This window comes from Mytilus trossulus, chromosome 14, assembly GCF_036588685.1.
Source record: "Mytilus trossulus isolate FHL-02 chromosome 14, PNRI_Mtr1.1.1.hap1, whole genome shotgun sequence".
Taxonomy (NCBI): domain Eukaryota; kingdom Metazoa; phylum Mollusca; class Bivalvia; order Mytilida; family Mytilidae; genus Mytilus; species Mytilus trossulus.
This window is the reverse complement of record NC_086386.1, coordinates 14,067,302-14,093,962: the sequence shown is the minus strand read 5'-3', so window position 1 is coordinate 14,093,962 and position 26,661 is coordinate 14,067,302. Positions and strand designations below refer to the sequence as shown.

Sequence of the window (26,661 nt, the reverse complement as noted above, 5' to 3'; positions counted from 1 at the left end):
AAGTCCTTTATGGAATGGCAAAGCCAAAAGCTCAATTTAACACACCAAACGAATGGAAAACAACAGTCATATTCCTGCCTTGGTACAGGCATTAAAAAGTAAAATTACAAAAATACTGAACTCTGAAGAAAATTCAAAAAGGAAAGTCCCTTATCAAATGGAAAAATCCAAAGCTCAACCGAATGGATAACAACTGTCATTTTCCTGACACGGTACAGGCATTTTCTTATGTAGAAAATTGTACGGCAAAATTAACGTATCTTACCGGCATTCTACTGGCTTTATAGATTGTTAACTGCTTAAGTTTTAGATGACGAGTCATGACATGCAGGTTATAAATCTCACCATTTCCAACTCTAGAAATTACATTAATTGTGAACATATGAACATCACCTTATGAGAACAAGTTCGGAGTTTGATCCTTAGCAGAAATACATAGATGAATCAGTCCAAACCTCTAACGAAGATATGTGATTTGATACCCGATCTTATTGAATCCCTGAGGTCAATGAAACTTTTAGAAGATTTTAAATCTACTTTTGTCGTTACATGTATGATAAACTGACACCTGTTCAACACTATAGCCTTTCATCTACTCCTAGATATTTGCTTTTTTTTTTCTCACAATCAACAACACACCACACTAGATATAGTGAAGAGACCATACATTTCAGTTTGGCTAACAATTCAGAAATTATTTAAAGGAAAGGATATCATTGTTTTCCAAGGCATCATCACAAGAATGTTAGATAATTTTTGCCATACCGTAAGATCCCGTTTTATCCCGGGAATAATTCTTAAAAATTAAACGGAAATTCGTGACACTCTGGCTTGCTTTTTTATCTTGTTTAGTTTGAAGCATATCGTTATTGCATAAATCTATGTAATAGTTAAGGAGTTTGATAGTGTTTATTGTCCTTTATTTAATCTTACAATTTTGAAAAAAAAGTTACCCACATCCGAAAATAAAGTTACGGTCAGTCTGATTATTTTTGACTTATAAGTTACGGACATCTTATGCATTTTTTAAAAGTTGGTCTTGCGCTAAAGTGAAGTCAAAATTAACAAATTTGTAGTGATGGTAAGTGATTTGTTTATTCAAAACTCCTATCATTATTTACATTGATCATGAAAAACGTTGCAAAAAGTAGATTTCGTATCAATTATAATCTCAACGAGTTTAGAGTCCGCCATCTTGGGATGTGGGTAACTTAAGTTACCCACGGCCGTTTAAGCACAGTGAAATGGAGATTTGTTTAACAAGTTAACGTCGATCAACTTTAGAGTTAAAATGTCTTTGAAAAACGGAGAGTATGTCCATGAATAGTATGAGTGTAAAACCAAATGCCAACACTGCAACTCCAAACATTCCGATGTTCTTTGCACTCTGTCTGGGATCTTCTGCGCATGTCCTGGAGCGAATGGTGGAAGACAGTGTCTCTGAATCAACTTTTAACTCCTTTTGTAGTTTCTTAATGTAATTTGCGATGTATTCGTCAGTTATATTAAAGACATCACATGCGCAAGGACAGTAAGTGGTAAAGTCAATAGTGCTGATTATTGATAATGCTGTTGTTTCAACACCAGCTTGCTGCAAACTGGAACCTGCAATAGTTTAATTGTATTATTTTAAGACATAATTGTTTTGATAAAACAGTGGAATCCAAAGATACTTACTGTTTAAATGTTTACCTCGTATCATTAGGGAAGTGTTTGTTTCTGTTCTAAAACGTTTTGAATAAAGAAGTAAATGCTCGACAAAAGGTATCGAAACTTGACCTATTCTAATATAAGGTGAGGGAATTGCCGCTGCAATAGGTCACATTTTTCAGCTTGCAAATATGTAAATAGGTAGGGAAAACTAAAGTACATGATAAGGTCAATTAAGTTCCCTTTTTTGTATAATGTCTTAATTCTTCTTCGTCTGTCATCGGTTGAACATTCAGGTTTTTAACTTTATACATTATAATATCCCTCTTTTTGAAAAGGGTGAGGCACGATATCACATAACCATCGATTAAGTATTGACATATCTTACCTAGTGTCTCACAAACTACAGTAGCGGTTAGATCACTTCTTCCGTCTTTTAATTGACATATCTTACCTATTGTCTGACATCTGCAGTGGCGGCTAGATCACTTGTTCCGTCATTTGATTGACATATCTTACCTAGTGTCTGACATCTACAGTAGCGGTTAGATCACTTCTTCCGTCATTTGATTGACATATCTTACCTAGTGTATGACAAAATACAGTAGCTGTTAGATCACTTCGTCCGTCATTTAATTGACATATCTTACCTAGTGCCTGACAAAATACAGTGACTGTTAGATCACTTCTTCCGTCATTTGATTGACATATCTTACCTAGTGTCTGACAAAATACAGTAGCTGTTAGATCACTTCTTCCGTCATTTAATTGACATATCTTACCTAGTGCCTGACAAAATACAGTGGCTGTTAGATCACTTCTTCCGTCATTTGATTGACATATATGAACTAGTACTTGACAAAATACAGTAGCTGTTAGATCACTTCTTCTGTCATTTGATATGCCATGTCATAAATCAATAGTTCTAACCTAGTGTCTGACAAACTGTAGTAGCAGTCAAATCACATGTCTTGTTATTCTGTTGACAGTTCTTACGTAGTGTCTGACAAACTACAGTAGCGGTTAGATCACTTGTGTCGTCATTTTATTGACATATCTTACCTAGCGCCAGAAGAACTACAATAGCAGGCAGATTACATGTTTAGTCATTACTAGTATATTAATTGTTCTTATCTAGTGTCTGACAAACTACAGAAGCAGGCATGTTTCATGTTCGGTCATAATATTAACTATTCTTACCTAGTGTCTGACAAACTACAACAGAACGGAGATTACATATCTAGTCATTATATTGATAGTTCTTACCTAGGGTCTTACAAAATACAGTAGCTGTTAGATAACTTCTTCTGTCATTTGATTGACATATCTTACCTAGTGTTTGACAAAAGACTGCAGCTGTTAAATCACTTCTTCTGTCATTTGATTGACATATCTTACCTAGTGTTTGACAAAAAACTGCAGCTGTTAAATCACTTCTTCCGTCATTTGATTGACATATCTTACCTATACCTGACAAACTACAGAAGCTGTTAGATCCCTTGCTCCGTCATTTAATTGACATATCTTACCTAGTGCCTTAAAATGTACAGTAGCGGTTAGATCACTTATTCCGTCATTAAATTGACTGTTCTTACCTAATTTTTGAAGAACTACAATAGCAGGCAGATTACATGTTTAGTCATTATATATTAACTGTTCTTATCTAATGTTTGACAAACTACAGAAACAGACAGGTTACATGTTTAGTCATGCTTACCTAGTGTCTGACAAGCTACAGTTGAACGGAGATTACATGTCTAGTCATTATTTTGATAGTTCTTACCAAGGGTCAGACAAACTACAGTAGAACCATGATCAAATGTCCAGCTAGTGTATTGACTGTTCTTACCTAGCGTCTGAAAAACAACAGTAGAACCAATATCACTTGTTCCTAGTTTAAATTACATATCTTACCTAGTGTCTGACAAACTACAGTAGAACGGAGATTACATGTCCAGTCATTCCAATTGTAGCTTGAAATAGAATCATATCTCACACAATGTTGATCACCACCAGCGTTATTTGGGTCCCCTGTAAAAATCAGTTGAAATTCAACCTATACACAATAAAAATCACACAAATACTGAAAATTCAAAAACGGAAATTCCAAAATCAAATGGCAAAATCAACAGCTCAAAAACATCGAACGAATGGACTGCAACTGTCACAATCCTGACTTGGGACAGTCATTTTTTCATGTAAATAATATATTTTACAAAATAACTTTTACATAAAATGATTGGAATGATTAGTTTCTTTTTTCTCATTTCTGTAATTGGTTTGATATATTTCAAATAAGATTGAAGTGTTGATCAAGAAAAGTAAAAATCTTTCACATACAGTCACTATTACGTATGTTTCGTAATTATGCCTCACCATAGCCGAAAGCTCTGAATTTACTATCAATACCATTGTTCCATACAAAAGTTCCTTCTTGGTTTATATCTGTTAGTCCAACCCATACATTATCATTAATGTACCTTCATATAAAAAAATCAGATAAAATATATTTATAGTTCAGTTGTTGTAAAACTGTATAGACATTGATATTTTAAGACTCATTAGGTGACTCTCGAATCAAAATACCTAAATAAAGCTAAATAAAGAGCGACATCACTGAGCATTGAGGACCCAACTATCCGCAATGTTGTGCCAAATAAGGCTGAGTTGATCTATTCTCGCATCTCGTGTTCATGCATTATTATCAATATTATAAAACGATGCGACTGTCATACAAGTGAGAGGATTAGCGGTAAATAACCAGGTTCAATCCACTATTTTCTACATTCGAAAATGCCCGCAGTAAGTCAGGAATATGACAGATGTCCTATCGTTTGATGTGTTTTATGATTCGATTTTGCCATTTGATTGTGGACTTTCCGTTTTGAATTTTCCTCGGAGTTTAGTATTTTATTGATATTACTTTTTTCTGTGGTTAAAAATTCTTCGTGTCTCAAAAAACCAAAGAGTTACGCTGATTCATATTATATCAATAACATTTCATGTTAATACAAAAGTAAAGACTAGTGGGATATTGATACTTGCGAGGAGTGAACATATATTAGCAGTGGCTGATAAGTGATCGTAAACTCATGGTATATATCAGGCACTGAATATTTTGTACGCCAGACGAGCGTTTGTCTTCAAAAGACCTACCATTGAATGTGTCCTTGGTATAGTCCGCAGCTTTTGTTCCTAAATCTATACTAGTAGTTCACTTGTGTATTGTTGAACGATAGATGCAATATAAACGCTAAGCAAGCTTGATTTCATTTCAGCTTTCCGCCCGGTGAATAATCTTGAAAACATATTAAATTAAAAAAAATGAGGTATTTTAGTGTTTAAAACTGTTTCCCTCAAACAACAAGTAACTAATATTTGAAGATAAACAAATACTTACTCTATTATATACCACTTCATAAAGACATGTTCTTCTTCAGTCTTAGGCATTAGTATGTCTAATCCTTCAGCTTCACAGGCACTCAGTGCATCATCGTAATATTCACTTCCTAGCTTCTTGTAGCATATATCCTGGTATGGATGTTGGAAGAAACCTAACGAGGAACAGTGGTCTGAAATGTGTAATGAAAAAGTTTTACCTGATAAAGACGAATAGTTTGTAAAATGTGCAATAATAGGTTATCGTGTGGATACCGCTAGTTATTTTGAGAAAACAAGCAGGTTATACTAAGAGAAGAATTAACAGCCTTTTAGCATAAGCAAATAAAAAAATAATAATGCACAACCATTGCATAAAATCTATCAATATAATTTAATAGGCTTAATTTTACAAAGAACAGACCAAAAGTGTAGTAAAGAAACAATTTCAAATTTTACAGCGACACAAAAAGACTAAAACTTGACAAAAAAGACTGTTACGGTTTATAATACGCTACACTGAGCAATATGAAGCCCTAAACTAATTGAGATCATCTCTGGCGCTCAAAAGGGTAAGCAAACTACGTTCCATCAGAGGAAGCCTTCGTGTTGCGCATGATAAGTATGCTATAAGTCATGATTGACGATCGACAATGTCAGTACTGGGTATTGGCTGTGTTGCGCATGATCAGTATGCTATAAGTCATGATTGACGATCGACAATGTCAGTACTGGGTATTGGCTGTGTTGCGCATGATCAGTATGCTATAAGTCATGATTGACGATCGACAATGTCAGTACTGGGTATTGGCTGTGTTGCGCATGATCAGTATGTTATAAGTCATGATTGACGAACGACAATGTCAGTACTGGGTATTGGCTGTGTTGCGCATGATCAGTATGCTATAAGTCATGATTGACGATCGACAATGTCAGTACTGGGTATTGGCTGTGTTGCGCATGATCAGTATGCTATAAGTCATGATTGACGATCGACAATGTCAGTACTGGGTATTGGCTGTGTTGCGCATGATCAGTATGCTATAAGTCATGATTGACGATCGACAATGTCAGTACTGGGTATTGGCTGTGTTGCACATTATCAGTATGTTATAAGTCATGATTGACGATCGACAATGTCAGTACTGGGTATTGGCTGTGTTGCGCATGATCAGTATGCTATAAGTCATGATTGACGATCGACAATGTCAGTACTGGGTATTGGCTGTGTTGCGCATGATCAGTATGCTATAAGTCATGATTGACGATCGACAATGTCAGTACTGGGTATTGGCTGTGTTGCGCATGATCAGTATGCTATAAGTCATGATTGACGATCGACAATGTCAGTACTGGGTATTGGCTGTGTTGCGCATGATCAGTATGCTATAAGTCATGATTGACGATCGACAATGTCAGTACTGGGTATTGGCTGTGTTGTGCATGATCAGTATGCTATAAGTCATGATTGATGATCAACAATGTCAGTACTGGGTATTGGCTGTGTTGCGCATGATCAGTATGCTATTAGTCATGATTGACGATCGACAATGTCAGTACTGGGTATTGGCTGTGTTGCGCATGATCAGTATGCTATAAGTCATGATTAACGATCGACAATGTCAGTACTGGGTATTGGTTGTGTTGCGCATGATCAGTATGCTATAAGTCATGATTGACGATCGACAATGTCAGTACTGGGTATTGGCTGTGTTGCGCATGATCAGTATGCTATAAGTCATGATTGACGATCGACAATGTCAGTACTGGGTATTGGCTGTGTTGCGCATGATCAGTATGCTATAAGTTATGACTGACGATCGACAATGTCAGTACTGGGTATTGGCTGTGTTGCGCATGATCAATATGCTATAAGTCATGATTGACGATCGACAATGTCAGTACTGGGTATTGGCTGTGTTGCGCATGATCAGTATGCTATAAGTCATGATTGACGATCGACAATGTCAGTACTGGGTATTGGCTGTGTTGCGCATGATCAGTATGTTATAAGTCATGATTGACGATCGACAATGTCAGTACTGGGTATTGGCTGTGTTGCGCATGATCAGTATGTTATAAGTCATGATTGACGATCGACTATGTCAGTACTGGGTATTGGCTGTGTTGCGCATGATCAGTATGTTATAAGTCATGATTGACGATCGACAATGTCAGTACTGGGTATTGGCTGTGTTGCGCATGATCAGTATGCTATAAGTCATGATTGACGATCGACAATGTCAGTACTGGGTATTGGCTGTGTTGCGCATGATCAGTATGCTATAAGTCATGATTGACGATCGACAATGTCAGTACTGGGTATTGGCTGTGTTGCGCATGATCAGTATGCTATAAGTCATGATTGACGATCGACAATGTCAGTACTGGGTATTGGCTGTGTTGCGCATGATCAGTATGCTATAAGTCATGATTGACGATCGACAATGTCAGTACTGGGTATTGGCTGTGTTGCACATTATCAGTATGTTATAAGTCATGATTGACGATCGACAATGTCAGTACTGGGTATTGGCTGTGTTGCGCATGATCAGTATGCTATAAGTCATGATTGACGATCGACAATGTCAGTACTGGGTATTGGCTGTGTTGCGCATGATCAGTATGCTATAAGTCATGATTGACGATCGACAATGTCAGTACTGGGTATTGGCTGTGTTGCGCATGATCAGTATGCTATAAGTCATGATTGACGATCGACAATGTCAGTACTGGGTATTGGCTGTGTTGCGCATGATCAGTATGCTATAAGTCATGATTGACGATCGACAATGTCAGTACTGGGTATTGGCTGTGTTGTGCATGATCAGTATGCTATAAGTCATGATTGATGATCAACAATGTCAGTACTGGGTATTGGCTGTGTTACGCATGATCAGTATGCTATTAGTCATGATTGACGATCGACAATGTCAGTACTGGGTATTGGCTGTGTTGCGCATGATCAGTATGCTATAAGTCATGATTAACGATCGACAATGTCAGTACTGGGTATTGGTTGTGTTGCGCATGATCAGTATGCTATAAGTCATGATTGACGATCGACAATGTCAGTACTGGGTATTGGCTGTGTTGCGCATGATCAGTATGCTATAAGTCATGATTGACGATCGACAATGTCAGTACTGGGTATTGGCTGTGTTGCGCATGATCAGTATGCTATAAGTTATGACTGACGATCGACAATGTCAGTACTGGGTATTGGCTGTGTTGCGCATGATCAATATGCTATAAGTCATGATTGACGATCGACAATGTCAGTACTGGGTATTGGCTGTGTTGCGCATAATCAGTATGCTATAAGTCATGATTGACGATCGACAATGTCAGTACTGGGTATTGGCTGTGTTGCGCATGATCAGTATGTTATAAGTCATGATTGACGATCGACTATGTCAGTACTGGGTTTTGGCTGTGTTGCGCATGATCAGTATGTTATAAGTCATGATTGACGATCGACAATGTCAGTACTGGGTATTGGCTGTGTTGCGCATGATCAGTATGCTATAAGTCATGATTGACGATCGACAATGTCAGTACTGGGTATTGGCTGTGTTGCGCATGATCAGTATGCTATAAGTCATGATTGACGATCGACAATGTCAGTACTGGGTATTGGCTGTGTTGCGCCTGATCAGTATGCTATAAGTCATGATTGACGATCGACAATGTCAGTACTGGATATTGGCTGTGTTGCGCATGATCAGTATGCTATAAGTCATGATTGACGATCGACAATGTCAGTACTGGGTATTGGCTGTGTTGCGCATGATCAGTATGCTATAAGTCATGATTGACGATCGACAATGTCAGTACTGGGTATTGGCTGTGTTGCACATTATCAGTATGTTATAAGTCATGATTGACGATCGACAATGTCAGTACTGGGTATTGGCTGTGTTGCGCATGATAAGTATGCTATAAGTCATGATTGACGATCGACAATGTCAGTACTGGGTATTGGCTGTGTTGCGCATGATCAGTATGCTATAAGTCATGATTGACGATCGACAATGTCAGTACTGGGTATTGGCTGTGTTGCGCATGATCAGTATGCTATAAGTCATGATTGACGATCGACAATGTCAGTACTGGGTATTGGCTGTGTTGCGCATGATCAGTATGCTATAAGTCATGATTGACGATCGACAATGTCAGTACTGGGTATTGGCTGTGTTGCGCATGATCAGTATGCTATAAGTCATGATTGACGATCGACAATGTCAGTACTGGGTATTGGCTGTGTTGCGCATGATCAGTATGCTATAAGTCATGATTGACGATCGACAATGTCAGTACTGGGTATTGGCTACATGTTGCGCATGATCAGTATGCTATAAGTCATGATTGACGATCGACAATGTCAGTACTGGGTATTGGCTGTGTTGCGCATGATCAGTATGCTATAAGTCATGAGTGACGATCGACAATGTCAGTACTGGGTATTGGCTGTGTTGCGCATGATCAGTATGCTATAAGTCATGATTGACGATCGACAATGTCAGTACTGGGTATTGGCTGTGTTGCGCATGATCAGTATGCTATAAGTCATGATTGACGATCGACAATGTCAGTACTGGGTATTGGCTGTGTTGCGCATGATCAGTATGCTATAAGTCATGATTGACGATCGACAATGTCAGTACTGGGTATTGGCTGTGTTGCGCATGATCAGTATGCTATAAGTCATGATTGACGATCGACAATGTCAGTACTGGGTATTGGCTGTGTTGCGCATGATCAGTATGCTATAAGTCATGATTGACGATCGACAATGTCAGTACTGGGTAGTGGCTGTGTTGCGCATGATCAGTATGCTATAAGTCATGATTGACGATCGACAATGTCAGTACTGGGTAGTGGCTGTGTTGCGCATGATCAGTATGCTATAAGTCATGATTGACGATCGACAATGTCAGTACTGGGTATTGGCTGTGTTGCGCATGATCAGTATGCTATAAGTCATGATTGACGATCGACAATGTCAGTACTGGGTATTGGCTACATGTTGCGCATGATCAGTATGCTATAAGTCATGATTGACGATCGACAATGTCAGTACTGCGTATTGGCTGTGTTGCGCATGATCAGTATGCTATAAGTCATGAGTGACGATCGACAATGTCAGTACTGGGTATTGGCTGTGTTGCGCATGATCAGTATGCTATAAGTCATGATTGACGATCGACAATGTCAGTACTGGGTATTGGCTGTGTTGCGCATGATCAGTATGCTATAAGTCATGATTGACGATCGACAATGTCAGTACTGGGTATTGGCTGTGTTGCGCATGATAAGTATGTTATAAGTCATGATTGACGAACGACAATGTCAGTACTGGGTATTGGCTGTGTTGCGCATAATCAGTATGCTATAAGTCATGATTGACGATCGACAATGTCAGTACTGGGTATTGGCTGTGTTGCGCATGATCAGTATGCTATAAGTCATGATTGACGATCGACAATGTCAGTACTGGGTATTGGCTGTGTTGCGCATGATCAGTATGTTATAAGTCATGATTGACGAACGACAATGTCAGTACTGGGTATTGGCTGTGTTGCGCATGATCAGTATGCTATAAGTCATGATTGACGATCGACAATGTCAGTACTGGGTATTGGCTGTGTTGCGCATGATCAGTATGCTATAAGTCATGATTGACGATCGACAATGTCAGTACTGGGTATTGGCTGTGTTGCGCATGATCAGTATGTTATAAGTCATGATTGACGAACGACAATGTCAGTACTGGGTATTGGCTGTGTTGCGCATAATCAGTATGCTATAAGTCATGATTGACGATCGACAATGTCAGTACTGGGTATTGGCTGTGTTGCGCATGATCAGTATGCTATAAGTCATGATTGACGATCGACAATGTCAGTACTGACAAAAGAGACGATTTTTCATTTCCGATTGTTAATTTTCCTTTTTTAGACGGCGATGTGCCTTTGGCTCCATCATACGGTGTTTATGTATCGCAACTCGTTCGGTTTGCCCGTGTATGTTCTGATGTCATAGATTTTAACGAACGTAATCAATGCATCACTGGTAAATTGTTGTGTCAGGGATTTCGATACCATAAATTACTTAAAACTTTTACTAAATTCTTTCATAGATACAAAGATTTGATTAGTAAATTTGGCTATACCTGTAGAAAGCTTATTAAAAATGGTATTTCTCATCCTAAATTTTATGGTAATATTGTACTTAAAGCGAGGAAATCACTATGTGATCCTTGTAAACTCATCGAACCTTTAAACAAACTTATAAGTAAGGGTTATCGTACCAATATTGTAATAAGATCTCTGAATATAGTTCACATTGGCACTAATATTGATTTTGTCATTAGCAAATTAAAACATAACTAAATTTCATTATCTTTTGAGGCGAGATGTATAGGGGACACAGCCACGTTTACTTTTATTTCTATAGAAGTCGCTCTTCACTATACTACTACCTGTCGATACATTTATTTTTGGCATTGCACAAGTCATGTCTTTTTTGACTATTAATGACGTTAAAATACTAAATCCCTGTGATGTGTTTTAGTCGATTTTAGTCTCTGATGCATGATTTTTTACTATTAATTGGTTTTGGCTTTTAACTAGCTGTCAGTAACTGCGAGTACTCTCAAATCGTATTTTCTTGTTAATTCGACCTGTTGATACTGTTTATAATGCTTTTTTGTCATTTTTTATTTATATGGATCTTTGCTGTATACCAGCTTTGATTATTTGTAATATCTTCAATTTTTCACTTATTCTTACAACATTTGTATAAACTTCAAGATTATAAAAAACCGGTTTTTTTCTAAAGTGAACATTGATTGGTTAAATATTTCTCAGTGTGTTTGAATTTTTTTGTTAGCCTTTTGGTCATGAATGTTTGTCTCTAATATTTAATTAACTGTGCATTTGTATTCAGATATCGCAGATCAAATTTATTCGTTCATTGTGTAATCATACGTTTTTTGATTGAGTTAAGTCTGCCAATTGATATTTTATCGTATGTTTTTATATGTTGTGATGTTATGCTATTGTTTCAGAAAAAGGGAGAAGGTTTGGGCCCATTAAAACGTTTAATCCCGCTGCAAATGTTTGCACCTGTCCTAAGTCAGGAATCTGATGTACAGTAGTTGTCGTTTGTTTATGTAATATATACGTGTTTCTCGTTTCTCGTTTTGTTTATATAGATTAGACCGTTGGTTTTCCCGTTTGAATGGTTTTACACTAGTTATTTTGGGGCCCTATATAGCTTGTTGTTCGGTGTGAGCCAAGGCTCCGTGTTGAAGGCCGTACTTTAACCTATAATGGTTTAATTTTTGAATTGTTGTTTGGATGGAGAGTTGTCTCATTGGCACTCACACCACATCTTCCTATATCTATTGGCTGTGTTGCGCATGATCAGTATGTTATAAGTCATGATTGACGATCGACAATGTCAGTACTGGGTATTGGCTACATGTGGCGCATGATCAGTATGCTATAAGTCATGATTGACGATCGACAATGTCAGTACTGGGTATTGGCTGTGTTGCGCATGATCAATATGCTATAAGTCATGATTGACGATCGACAATGTCAGTACTGGGTATTGGCTGTGTTGCGCATGATCAGTATGCTATAAGTCATGATTGACGATCGACAATGTCAGTACTGGGTAGTGGCTGTGTTGCGCATGATCAGTATGCTATAAGTCATGATTGACGATCGACAATGTCAGTACTGGGTAGTGGCTGTGTTGCGCATGATCAGTATGCTATAAGTCATGATTGACGATCGACAATGTCAGTACTGGGTATTGGCTGTGTTGCGCATGATCAGTATGCTATAAGTCATGATTGACGATCGACAATGTCAGTACTGGGTATTGGCTGTGTTGCGCATGATCAGTATGCTATAAGTCATGATTGACGATCGACAATGTCAGTACTGGGTATTGGCTGTGTTGCGCATGATCAGTATGCTATAAGCCATGATTGACTATCGACAATGTCAGTACTGGGTATTGGCTGTGTTGCGCATGATCAGTATGCTATAAGTCATGATTGACGATCGACAATGTCAGTACTGGGTATTGGCTGTGTTGCGCATGATCAGTATGCTATAAGTCATGATTGACGATCGACAATGTCAGTACTGGGTATTGGCTGTGTTGCGCATGATCAGTATGTTATAAGTCATGATTGACGAACGACAATGTCAGTACTGGGTATTGGCTGTGTTGCGCATGATCAGTATGCTATAAGTCATGATTGACGATCGACAATGTCAGTACTGGGTATTGGCTGTGTTGCGCATGATCAGTATGCTATAAGTCATGATTGACGATCGACAATGTCAGTACTGGGTATTGGCTGTGTTGCGCATGATCAGTATGTTATAAGTCATGATTGACGAACGACAATGTCAGTACTGGGTATTGGCTGTGTTGCGCATGATCAGTATGCTATAAGTCATGATTGACGATCGACAATGTCAGTACTGGGTATTGGCTGTGTTGCGCATGATCAGTATGCTATAAGTCATGATTGACGATCGACAATGTCAGTACTGACAAAAGAGACGATTTTTCATTTCCGATTGTTAATTTTCCTTTTTTAGACGGCGATGTGCCTTTGGCTCCATCATACGGTGTTTATGTATCGCAACTCGTTCGGTTTGCCCGTGTGTGTTCTGATGTCATAGATTTTAACGAACGTAATCAATGCATCACTGGTAAATTGTTGTGTCAGGGATTTCGATACCATAAATTACTTAAAACTTTTACTAAATTCTTTCATAGATACAAAGATTTGATTAGTAAATTTGGCTATACCTGTAGAAAGCTTATTAAAAATGGTATTTCTCATCCTAAATTTTATGGTAATATTGTACTTAAAGCGAGGAAATCACTATGTGATCCTTGTAAACTCATCGAACCTTTAAACAAACTTATAAGTAAGGGTTATCGTACCAATATTGTAATAAGATCTCTGAATATAGTTCACATTGGCACTAATATTGATTTTGTCATTAGCAAATTAAAACATAACTAAATTTCATTATCTTTTGAGGCGAGATGTATAGGGGACACAGCCACGTTTACTTTTATTTCTATAGAAGTCGCTCTTCACTATACTACTACCTGTCGATACATTTATTTTTGGCATTGCACAAGTCATGTCTTTTTTGACTATTAATGACGTTAAAATACTAAATCCCTGTGATGTGTTTTAGTCGATTTTAGTCTCTGATGCATGATTTTTTACTATTAATTGGTTTTGGCTTTTAACTAGCTGTCAGTAACTGCGAGTACTCTCAAATCGTATTTTCTTGTTAATTCGACCTGTTGATACTGTTTATAATGCTTTTTTGTCATTTTTTATTTATATGGATCTTTGCTGTATACCAGCTTTGATTATTTGTAATATCTTCAATTTTTCACTTATTCTTACAACATTTGTATAAACTTCAAGATTATAAAAAACCGGTTTTTTTCTAAAGTGAACATTGATTGGTTAAATATTTCTCAGTGTGTTTGAATTTTTTTGTTAGCCTTTTGGTCATGAATGTTTGTCTCTAATATTTAATTAACTGTGCATTTGTATTCAGATATCGCAAATCAAATTTATTCGTTCATTGTGTAATCATACGTTTTTTGATTGAGTTAAGTCTGCCAATTGATATTTTATCGTATGTTTTTATATGTTGTGATGTTATGCTATTGTTTCAGAAAAAGGGAGAAGGTTTGGGCCCATTAAAACGTTTAATCCCGCTGCAAATGTTTGCACCTGTCCTAAGTCAGGAATCTGATGTACAGTAGTTGTCGTTTGTTTATGTAATATATACGTGTTTCTCGTTTTGTTTATATAGATTAGACCGTTGGTTTTCCCGTTTGAATGGTTTTACACTAGTTATTTTGGGGCCCTATATAGCTTGTTGTTCGGTGTGAGCCAAGGCTCCGTGTTGAAGGCCGTACTTTAACCTATAATGGTTTAATTTTTGAATTGTTGTTTGGATGGAGAGTTGTCTCATTGGCACTCACACCACATCTTCCTATATCTATTGGCTGTGTTGCGCATGATCAGTATGCTATAAGTCATGAGTGACGATCGACAATGTCAGTACTGGATATTGGCTGTGTTGCGCATGATCAGTATGCTATAAGTCATGATTGACGATCGACAATGTCAGTACTGGGTATTGGCTGTGTTGCGCATGATCAGTATGCTATAAGTCATGATTGACGATCGACAATGTCAGTACTGGGTATTGGCTGTGTTGCGCATGATCAGTATGCTATAAGTCATGATTGACGATCGACAATGTCAGTACTGGGTATTGGCTGTGTTGCGCATGATCAATATGCTATAAGTCATGATTGACGATCGACAATGTCAGTACTGGGTATTGGCTGTGTTGCGCATTATCAGTATGTTATAAGTCATGATTGACGATCGACAATGTCAGTACTGGGTATTGGCTGTGTTGCGCATGATCAGTATGCTATAAGTCATGATTGACGATCGACAATGTCAGTACTGGGTATTGGCTGTGTTGCGCATGATCAGTATGCTATAAGTCATGATTGACGATCGACAATGTCAGTACTGGGTATTGGCTGTGTTGCGCATGATCAGTATGCTATAAGTCATGATTGACGATCGACAATGTCAGTACTGGGTATTGGCTGTGTTGCGCATGATCAGTATGCTATAAGTCATGATTGACGATCGACAATGTCAGTACTGGGTATTGGCTGTGTTGCGCATGATCAGTATGCTATAAGTCATGATTGACGAGCGACAATGTCAGTACTGGGTAGTGGCTGTGTTGCGCATGATCAGTATGCTATAAGTCATGATTGACGATCGACAATGTCAGTACTGGGTATTGGCTGTGTTGCGCATGATCAGTATGCTATAAGTCATGATTGACGATCGACAATGTCAGTACTGGGTATTGGCTGTGTTGCGCATGATCAGTATGCTATAAGTCATGATTGACGATCGACAATGTCAGTACTGGGTATTGGCTACATGTGTGATTCAAACGTATGTAGATCTATATATCATTGGTATAACACGATTTGAATAAATGGGGAACAGAGGTCTGTCAAAGATATCAAACGGCTTTTACCTAACAGATCGAAGTGGTGTGTGATAATAGGAAACAAACTGGTTTAACAAAGCGGAGAACAGTGGTATGTGATAGAAAACATGATAAGAGTATGAAGTTAAGAGGTATTTAGGTTAGAAAAATCAAAACTTTGAACATATTCAAAATCAACAAGATAAACTTGCAATATATCACGTAAATAGTCAGTAATAGGTAACAAGTAAAGATCGGGTTACGAAGAATCAGTTCTATGTTACATATGGATATCAAACATATTTAATCAAACATAAAGGTGTATAAAGGAAAAAACAGGTTTAACCTAAATGATAACTGAGGTCTATAACATGCTATTAGAAATAAACAGATTTAAATATAAATGCTTCTTATAGTTTAATCGGTGCACATGAATATGACGGCTCAATACCCTTTATATCCAATCAATGCCCTTGATCAAATATATATACAATTTATTTATTATATACAATGTACATAGTACATAATGTGTTATAGAAAACATATATACGTTTGACCAGAACATAATAATACCAAAGCAATAAAATGATAGAAACTCACCTATAAAATTCAATCTTTTCTGGCAAACAAAGTCTCGCCCTGTAGAACAACTCTCAACTTTCCATTTACCATCATGTTGCATAGTGACACAGTCTTCAATTGTAGAGTAAACTATAAGAAAGTTATATTATTCAATAATGGAATAGTACAAAATATGCATACATACCATAACTTGTATATTGAAATAATTTATAAGTTCTGTTCTTGACCAAACTAAGAATTGAATATTTCTAATGAAGAATTCGCAATTACAATTAATCTGTCAGCAGCTACATGCTTTAATGGAGCTTCCATTTGATTTTCATGAAGAGAGGGATGCTAGGAGGGAAAAGACAGAACTAAATAGAGTGCAAAATAAAAAGGAAGGATAGACATTGCTACTTCAAAATGCAGGACAAAATGTTTCATCCTAGCCCCCACCCCCCTGAAAATCAAATGGTATATCCCCAACAAGAAAGGTCAGTTCACCAATTGGTTAAAAAAAGAGAAGGTCCCATATGATACACAATATTGTTCTAAAAAGTTTAAAGAAGTGTTCTAAAGTCATCGACTAATTTTTACAGTTTAATTATCAAGCCCAATTCTCTCGGGATATATGAACCATTCATACAAACAATTTGATTCTAAAGGGAAAAAAAAGCTGGGTTATTTAATGAATGGCTCTTATTTATTTTGAATTCATTGAACCATAAAACTAATTTTTGACTCTTCACATTAAATAATCCGCGAAGCGGATTATGTAAAATGTGAAGAGTCAAAAATTAGTTTTATGGTTCAATAAAATCAAAATAAATTATAGCCATTCATTATAAATAAATTTCTATCAAAAATAAGGATCAAAGAACTTTTTATATTATTTATATTAACAATAACAACGTACACAAAAGTTGGCGTATGCATATACAACGTCAGAGTGGGCGTGTCGCCATAAAAATTGACAAAAATAAAATTAATAATTTAAACCAATCAGAGGACGGTAAAACTACCAAATTTATTTATTTTTCAATAATTAATTAACTAATCTACTCACCTTTACAAAAAGGACTTGAACTGAAAACAGTAAAGTTTAAGTCATTTCCGTCGTAATATTCCCATACATTTTGATCTGTGTTACCATAGATACCTATTCTTATATCACCGCTGAAAATGTATAAACACTTTATATAGTCACGTGTTTCTATTATAATACTTTGTAATACTATTACTGAAAAAATAACATCCTGGTATGGGAACGATTTTTAAATTATTTGGTTATTCGGGAGAATGTCAGTTGCCAAAATGGACTGTTTGATGAACTCAAATGGTACTATGTAGAGCCCCAGTCACACTATCAGGTTTCAAGAGCTAAGTTTTGAAAGCGTCACGAAACGGGAATTTACGTAACGAAGCGTAACGAAACGTAGTGATCCTTTGTTCAGAACGGGACCTGGCCCGTATGTTTAGAAAATTCAACAACAAACGTAGCGAAAGTTGAAACGATATAGAAACTTAGTAAAAACGTATCAAAGCTTAGCGGAACGTAACACAACATGCTTACTACGTTATGAAACGTATCAATGCGCGGTGGAAACATGGATCTACACGTACTAATACGTAGCAAGAATGTAGCACAAACCAAAAAAAACAAGCTTTCAAAATAACGGGACATTTTTTTTTGGTTAAAACTATAGTTGAAACATAGCATTTTAAAACGTAGTAATACGTGACAGTGTGACTGAGGCTATATCATTTCTGCTTCAAGAAATTGTAACAAAAAAAAATATTATACAGGTCAGTATGGACCAATCAAAACGATATTTACGTCTAAATTTATTCGGAAGATTGGTATAGCTCAATAACTGTCACACGACAGTGATAAAAAGAGTATTGAAAAAACATTGACAAACACATCATTATTTCTTAAATTTTCACATGTACCTTTTATATGCGTTTAGTACCCCGTGCAACTAAATTCGACTTACAAAATGGTGTCGGTAGTTTGTAAAAAATGTATGTTGTAAAACAAAACACCTGTATTTATTTTACAAAGCCTAGTTTGAAAGACTTAGTCTTAAATGAAAAGGAATTGAATAAACCGTGACTTAGATATAAGAAGATGTGGTATTAGTGCCAATAAGGCAACGCTCTCATTTAAGACACACTTTTCGAAACTGTACTAGTAAACCATTATAGGTCAAAATTCGGTCTTCAACACGGAGCCTTGGCAAATTTCGAACAGCAAGCTATAAAGGGCCCCCGAAAAATACTAGTGTAAAACCATTCAAACGGGAAAACCAACGGTCTAATCTGTACGAAAAACGAAAAACGAGAAACATTTATAAACCACATCAACAAACAACAACTAATTCACATCAAATTTAACTTAGGACAGAGGCAAACAAATGCAGCGGGTTTAAACGTTTAGATATGTACCAACCTTCACCCTTACATGAAACAATAGTGTAACATCACAACATAAAATAGAAACAATGTAAAATATCAATTACAATGGCTTAATTCAATCAAAAGACATTTTTAACACAACTAAAAGAAAATAAACAGAAAGAAAATATTTGATGGGGTAATACCACCATTGATTTTCCCCTATTAGTCTCTGTTAAATTTGCACTTTTCAAAAAATTGTGCACAATAAAGAAATACTTGGCATGAGTAAAGTTTTATCCTATCCAGTACTATAGAAAAATTTTCACACAACATTTCATTCGTATAAGAAAAAAACCATCAATGGAAATTAACCAATCAAATTTCTCCCCTTATTCTATCTGTGTACAAGGTTTAGTCACCATGTAACCTCAAGATTACAAAATTTTCTATAGAAATCACAAATAAAAAATAATGGTATTTTGAAATACCCAAGACATATGTTTATGACACAAAAATAGTTTTACTGCAATAAAATGTAGGATCAATTACCTACAACGGTCAAATTCAAGGGAATATTTTTTTTCGACCTACAACCGGATGTGACGTACCATGATTTTGTGGTATTACACCTGAAACAATAGTGTAACATCACAACATAAAATAGAAACACTGTAAAATATCAATTACAATGGCTTAGCTCAATCAAAAGACATTTTAACACAACTGAAAATAAACAGAAAGACAAGATTTGATCTGTGACTCAATGTCAATACAAAATCCAAAAAAATAAGATGTATATGCAAAACGAAATGAGAAAAACTAAATTGAACAAAATGCCGCCACATGGAATAATGTACACAGTCAGGTAAATTAAAATAACTTTGTTGACAATCTACTTAATACTATATTTGAAGAAAAAATGTAATTGTTCTCGTCCTCAATATCCTGAATATGCAAGGTACATTTCATACTAAAAGGTGGGCAAACACAAATCAACCAATAAAACATACATATCGTGGTATACTATTAAATAAAAACAAAATAATAATAATTTATTTTATTAAAGACCATTGGTAGATTCCACCATGGAAACAGTTTATTAAATAAAAGATATGGAGGATAAACGTAATAGTGACAGAAACTTGAGAAACGACATCAAAAAGTTGTTTCTATTTATTTAACAGTCTCCCCTTTGCGATAATCTTTCGAGTGTTAATAATCGCGATCTCTTTACTTTTCTAAACATAGGAATAAAAAAATTAAAACAACACGTTTAATAAATTCAGGCGTCCGAAGCGCTTTTCTGGATTTACCTTCATCAGGAACGCTCAAAGCCAAACATTTGTAATCCGAGGATGTATAAGTACCAAAAACCGTTGAAAAATTGTTAAAAAATACCTAAAATAAATAGCCAAATTCATCTAAAATCAGCCTGAGGGAGTTAAAACCTTATTTTCTTGAAAATTTCAAAATTTATAAACGGACAATTTTAGAACGGTTTGTTAAATCATATCAGTACAGTACTGACTAGTGAGCTGATGTAGCCCTCGGCAGCTTATAGTCAACCAGATGATGACATCATCAATGAAACTATCCTATGAAATATGTTTCAAAGTCAAAAATTTCTGTTTCCTTAATTCAGTCTTTTGTTTTGGTGACTGACCATCCATCAAAATAGAGGAAAAACTAAAACAAAGACGGTTCCTTCAATAGAATGTACCCATACTTTACGAGACTGTTTTCACAATAACATCAACTATACCAATATATAGTGTTTTTCTCTTGACAAATGGAAATTAAATCATTAACAGTGTTCACGATGCTTTAACCTCCTTTATCGTATAATATTGATAATTTGCATGTGTATAATCAGACCATGTCTAGTAAGTTGTTAAAGTCTTTGTCCACGAACAACTTTGCATATCAAAATTATTTTTAAACTATGAATCATATAATGCTCATGATGTTGATGCAGTAGAATGTGTCTCCATGCTTGTGGTGTAAACATCATTTATTAAAGTGCAGATTTTATTTCAGAATAAGCGAGTTGTGCTTCGTTGAAAATAAAGCTATACACCACATATCTACACATTTGATTGTTTGTAATTTCTGGTTAATAAATGTAGTACACATCATTTATAGCCAATGTCTCCTTTTTATATGATTCAACTTGAAGAAAGCATAATTTTTCTTTTCATTTTTTAATGTTCTCGCGAGTTGAACGTGAAAAATAATGTTAGTATACAAACATTAATGAAATACCTTTGAAGTATGTGGATAAAGTTATTTTCTGTCTCTGTCTTCGGTGCAGCAACCGTAGCATTATACTCGTCAAAACAATATCTCTTTGCACCGTCCATATCTTTGTATATACTAACAGCTATATAGCATGACGTCAGAGAAGGTGAACCTGACCATCCAGGCGAACATCCTGCAATGGGTGACAAGTAAATATGTAGATAAACTTATTATTTGTAAAAAGTGAAGTATTGTTTTATGTGAAGGCGTTCGTATTATTGTTACAATATATTTTTTTTACACTGTCGACAGCTGTATGGTTGCCTATAATAAATTAATTCAGACTACTTTTGAACATCTGACCTGCTATATCTTGTTACTGCCACAAACAAAACTGACAGTGAAAATGTGTTTCGATAGTTTTAGAGGAGAAGAATTTATTACAAGATTTACAACAAATTGTTAAAATCTGGATTTGAATGCCAAGGGTAATAAGTCCTTTAGGGGTTAATTGACTTTTTCAATCATCATGGTCATGTTGACTTATTTGTAGGTCTTACTGAACATTTTGCTGCTTACAGTTAATTTCTATCTATGATAATCGTCAAGATAATAACCAAAAACTGCAAAATGTCCTTAAAATTACGGAATCACTGGCAGCACCCCAGCAATGGGTTGTTTGATTCGACTGAAAATGTCAATGTAGGTTAGACCTGAACGTGATGAACATTTGTTTATATTCATTCTATTGTCAGATTTGCTCTACATTCTGTAGTTTCAGAGATAAAAGCCAAACACTGCATTATATTATCCCTGTGTTGCACATGTGAATATGTGTCTGAATGTTTCCAAATAAAGTATATTGTTATTGTTTTATTTTTACCCATGTGTGATGGCCTGCAGGGTTTGGCAATCATACCACATCTTCTTTTTTTATAATTATGAATTTGAATGTTCCTTTGATACCCTTTAAATTTTAAATGACACAATTGGCAATATTCACTCAATATTCATGTTATCAATATAAAATAACTGTCACGTACAGATTAATGTCTCTGCTGGCGAACCAGACCTATTTTGTAAAACAACACATTGAAACCCACTGAAAGTTTTTTTTGGGGGTAAAAACGTAAAGTCAAATATACAATAATAAGAAAATATAGGAACAATCTGCAAAAAGACGAACAATGCAGTGAATTTTTTTAACGAAATCCCTATTAACGCAAATAAAAGTAACCAACATTTAAAAGAATATCTTGTAAAATTAGGGTAACAGTTGAAAGACTATTGTGAGTGACCCTTGCTTAAACTTTTTTAAGAAAAAAATATCCAGATACCCTGTTAGGAATAATCTTAACTATAGGTAATGAACTTAGAGATACAATGTAAGAGTTTGTAGAAAAAACGATGTTAATTATTGAAACTTATTGCGAACGTTGGAAGAAAAACCGCATTTCATTATATTGAGAAGAGTTCGGGAAACCAAGATATCAATCTTCTGAATTATTCATGTTATGAATATTCATTGATAATGTCATATTAATATCAATGTGTAATTAACAATTCTCAGTGTGTCTTGTCAAATTTATTTCATCTCATTTTGTCTTTTCAAAATCTCAGTGTGTAATTTTAAATTCTCATTAAGCGTTTTTCCATTTTTTTTAAATTTCAGTGTATACGTTTAAAATCATAGTTTGTTATTTTAGGTTGTTAAATCTCAGTTTGTTATTTTAGGTTTTTAAATCTCAGTGTGTATTTTTTATTTCGAAAAAGGGTTTAAATATAGTTTTGATGAGAAAGGCTTGCCATAAAAAGTTTTTGAAATTTTACCACTGAAAAAAAGATGTCAACGAGTATCAAATTGGCGTGAATTATAAAATACATAGACGAGATCCTATTCTTATCTTACCTGCAGGTGACCCACGTTGTATGTGACCAACAAGAAACACAAGCGGCAACACACATGCTGTATTTACCATCTTAACAAGTATTCTTTCTGTAACGATATCTGGTTATTTTGTGTTAATCCATGCCTTGGTTACATTAGTGCTTGTAGATATCTACAAGTATGTCATTTTTGTGAGAGCATAGTTGTATATTGTGATGTAATTAAATGTTACTGAATAATTTATATACATAGTTTAATGATTATCTTGTACTAAATTACTATATTCTACCAAAAACTCAATATTTAAAACATGGGAATATTTGTTTCCAATTAATTTTGTTGATTTATTTAAATTAAAATGATTAAAATTATATTGAAATTAAACAATACATGAAAGCTTACTTAAAGCTTTTAATGGTAAATCCATTATCTTAACAGCTCTACAAATAAATACTTTTAATTTATCAATCCTCTAGGTATATGCATTTTTCACTTACCCTAGAAGCTACTCATGGATCTATTGAATAGAAAAAAGAATTGACGAAAAAAGAGTTGTATAATAACCAATGAGACAACTACCGACAAAAAATCAACTGAAATAAATGTAAGCAATAATATTGCATGGCCTTCAGCCATGAGAAAATCCCATACCGTATAGTTGTCTATAAAATACTTCGGTATGAAACATATGAAACAATTCAATTGAGAAAACCAACGACATCATTATATAACAAAATAAATTTACGTAATAAAAATATGACACATATGAAATAATGACAACCACCGAACTACAGGTTCCTGACTTATTACAGGCTCCCAAAAACTATGGCGGGGTAAAACAAGCTTGTGAGCGCTCACACCCCCCTTATCTTGGACAGTGATGTAACATCAAAGAACATCTCGGAATGTGACGAAATAGCACAATACATAAACAACCTATAAAAGTCTGCTTAAAGGTGACTCCTGACATTACTTACCTGGTAACTGTACTGGTGATGACCTGTTGTCATTTTTGTATCTATACCCTGAAAGCCATGCATCTGCTTCTGTCCGTTATACCAGAATAATGTGACAGTGGAAAAAGCAGCTTCGTTTAATATTTAGGACTTTAATATTTAATTCTCAATTTTGATATTTTAGACATTAATTATCTGTGTTTTATTATTCATTATATTTTATAATTTCATTTCTATTTACATTTCGTATCCAGGACTTAAAATCAACATTCTTTAATATGCATTTAATTCTCAGTTTGGACATTGAGTGACATGTTTCAATCGGTTAGCTAATTAGTGACATTTTACCTTATTCATAATGTATGTTCTTAATTGTCATAATCAGATTATCATTTAATATCTATTCTTCAAGTTCTAAAAATAGTTTAATCTTTGTCAGTGAACAATATCACTCAAATTAATTGTTATTTGTTATGTCCATACTTGTTAATTCGATTGTGTATAAATACTTGTTTATAATTTCCATAAGCAAGATTCGGACTCAGGACTTTACCCTGAACACAGTCCATCCGTAATAAAAGTAAAAGTATTCCATGCTGAATTATTGGTTTATTCATCGCTAGTTCCAGAGTCTCAGTAGTCAGTTTTCACCCGAGTTCCAGTCTCCAGAATTCTCATTGCTATTCAGAGCAATCATTCGTTGTGTGATCAGGTGCATCACACAGCTTCAGTAACAAGAGGCCATTCAGTCAGGCTCTTGTTGCACGACCCTAAAAGTCACCCAGTTTCCCCGGTGACAGATTGGTGGACGACGACGGCGTGCTGACTTCTATGCTCAGCACACGATCCAGAGACCTCAAGCAGCCAAGCGATTTCCCTAGATAAGTAGCGTAGACAATATTCAGTGATGGAGTACAGCTTCCGACCACAATGGAGACCATGGAACATCCAGTCAGGTTATAGTCCAGCATGTGGAAGGTGTGGCAAATTTCACAAACATTATATTTGTAACTCTTTCAATCAGAGATGTTACTCGTGCGGAAAATTCGGACATTATTCTAGTAAGTGTTTTTCTAAAGTAACAAAGGACAGCAAAAGTAAATCAGTTAGTGTGAAATCAAGAAAACAAAAAGAGCGCGATACAGCTAGAATACACAGCTACATTCAGAGTAAAAATATTATACGTGCTTTACCGTTCTCTGGTATGAGAAATTCACCGTTCATTCAATATTTAGATATTTCAAATGTGCTCAAGACAGAACTAAAAAGTGTGAAGCAGAAAATTTCAAAGGAAAGGAATGCAAATCTAGAACAGCAAAAGTGCATCGAGGCACTCAAAATTCAATTAAAGAACCAGCAAATCATCATATCAGAAAGAGACCAGTTCAAGCAAGAACTTGAAAACCTGCGTCAACAGAAAGAAGAAAGTGCTTTGCGCATAAACGTAGAGAAATATGTGAATCAAATTCAAGAATTAAAGGACCAAGTAATCGAAAAAGACGGGACTGTTAAAATGGTGCAAGATCTTTACTATATGCGTTCGACCGAATTTACAGATGAAATCCAATCATTGAAAAATGAAAAACAAGCTTTGGAAAAAGAAAAGGCAGACCTATGTTCAAAGGTAAATTTCCAAGCGGATTCGATTTCTAAATTAACTTTTCAACTTCAGGACCTTAACCATGAACGCCATCTTGTATCCCGTCAAAACCAACAGCGTCCCAATAACAACAACAGACACTATAACAACCGCAGAGGAGGCCGATTCAGATAGTGCTAAGTCCGAGGACGGACTTAATTGGGAGGAGAGGCATATGTGACAGTGGAAAAAGCAGCTTCGTTTAATATTTAGGACTTTAATATTTAATTCTCAATTTTGATATTTTAGACATTAATTATCTGTGTTTTATTATTCATTATATTTTATAATTTCATTTCTATTTACATTTCGTATCCAGGACTTAAAATCAACATTCTTTAATATGCATTTAATTCTCAGTTTGGACATTGAGTGACATGTTTCAATCGGTTAGCTAATTAGTGACATTTTACCTTATTCATAATGTATGTTCTTAATTGTCATAATCAGATTATCATTTAATATCTATTCTTCAAGTTCTAAAAATAGTTTAATCTTTGTCAGTGAACAATATCACTCAAATTAATTGTTATTTGTTATGTCCATACTTGTTAATTCGATTGTGTATAAATACTTGTTTATAATTTCCATAAGCAAGATTCGGACTCAGGACTTTACCCTGAACACAGTCCATCCGTAATAAAAGTAAAAGTATTCCATGCTGAATTATTGGTTTATTCATCGCTAGTTCCAGAGTCTCAGTAGTCAGTTTTCACCCGAGTTCCAGTCTCCAGAATTCTCATTGCTATTCAGAGCAATCATTCGTTGTGTGATCAGGTGCATCACACAGCTTCAGTAACAAGAGGCCATTCAGTCAGGCTCTTGTTGCACGACCCTAAAAGTCACCCA

General features: G+C 35.5%; 1 protein-coding gene across 1 annotated transcript; it reads right to left on the bottom strand.

The window, feature by feature from the left end:
• Nucleotides 1-1,264: 1,264 nt before the first annotated feature.
• Nucleotides 1,265-23,409, bottom strand: LOC134697221 (macrophage mannose receptor 1-like). The gene is made up of 8 exons (XM_063559349.1): nucleotides 23,239-23,409; nucleotides 21,354-21,522; nucleotides 17,758-17,867; nucleotides 16,728-16,838; nucleotides 5,051-5,222; nucleotides 4,027-4,130; nucleotides 3,565-3,681; nucleotides 1,265-1,605 (listed from the first exon to the last, which is right to left on the bottom strand). Exons 1-8 carry the CDS (start codon nucleotides 23,306-23,308, stop codon nucleotides 1,265-1,267), a joined length of 1,194 nt encoding a protein of 397 aa, XP_063415419.1. The 5' UTR covers nucleotides 23,309-23,409.
• Between the last annotated feature and the right edge of the window lie 3,252 nt (nucleotides 23,410-26,661).

Coding starts and splice junctions, on each gene's coding strand:
- LOC134697221 (XM_063559349.1), bottom strand. CDS start 23,308: ATGGTAAATACAGCATGTGTGTTGCCGCTTGTGTTTCTTGTTGGTCAC. Junction 16,839..17,757: donor TTCAAGTCCTTTTTGTAAAG/GTGAGTAGATTA, acceptor ACTTTCTTATAG/TTTACTCTACAATTGAAGAC. Junction 3,682..4,026: donor ATTCAGAGCTTTCGGCTATG/GTGAGGCATAAT, acceptor TGATTTTTACAG/GGGACCCAAATAACGCTGGT.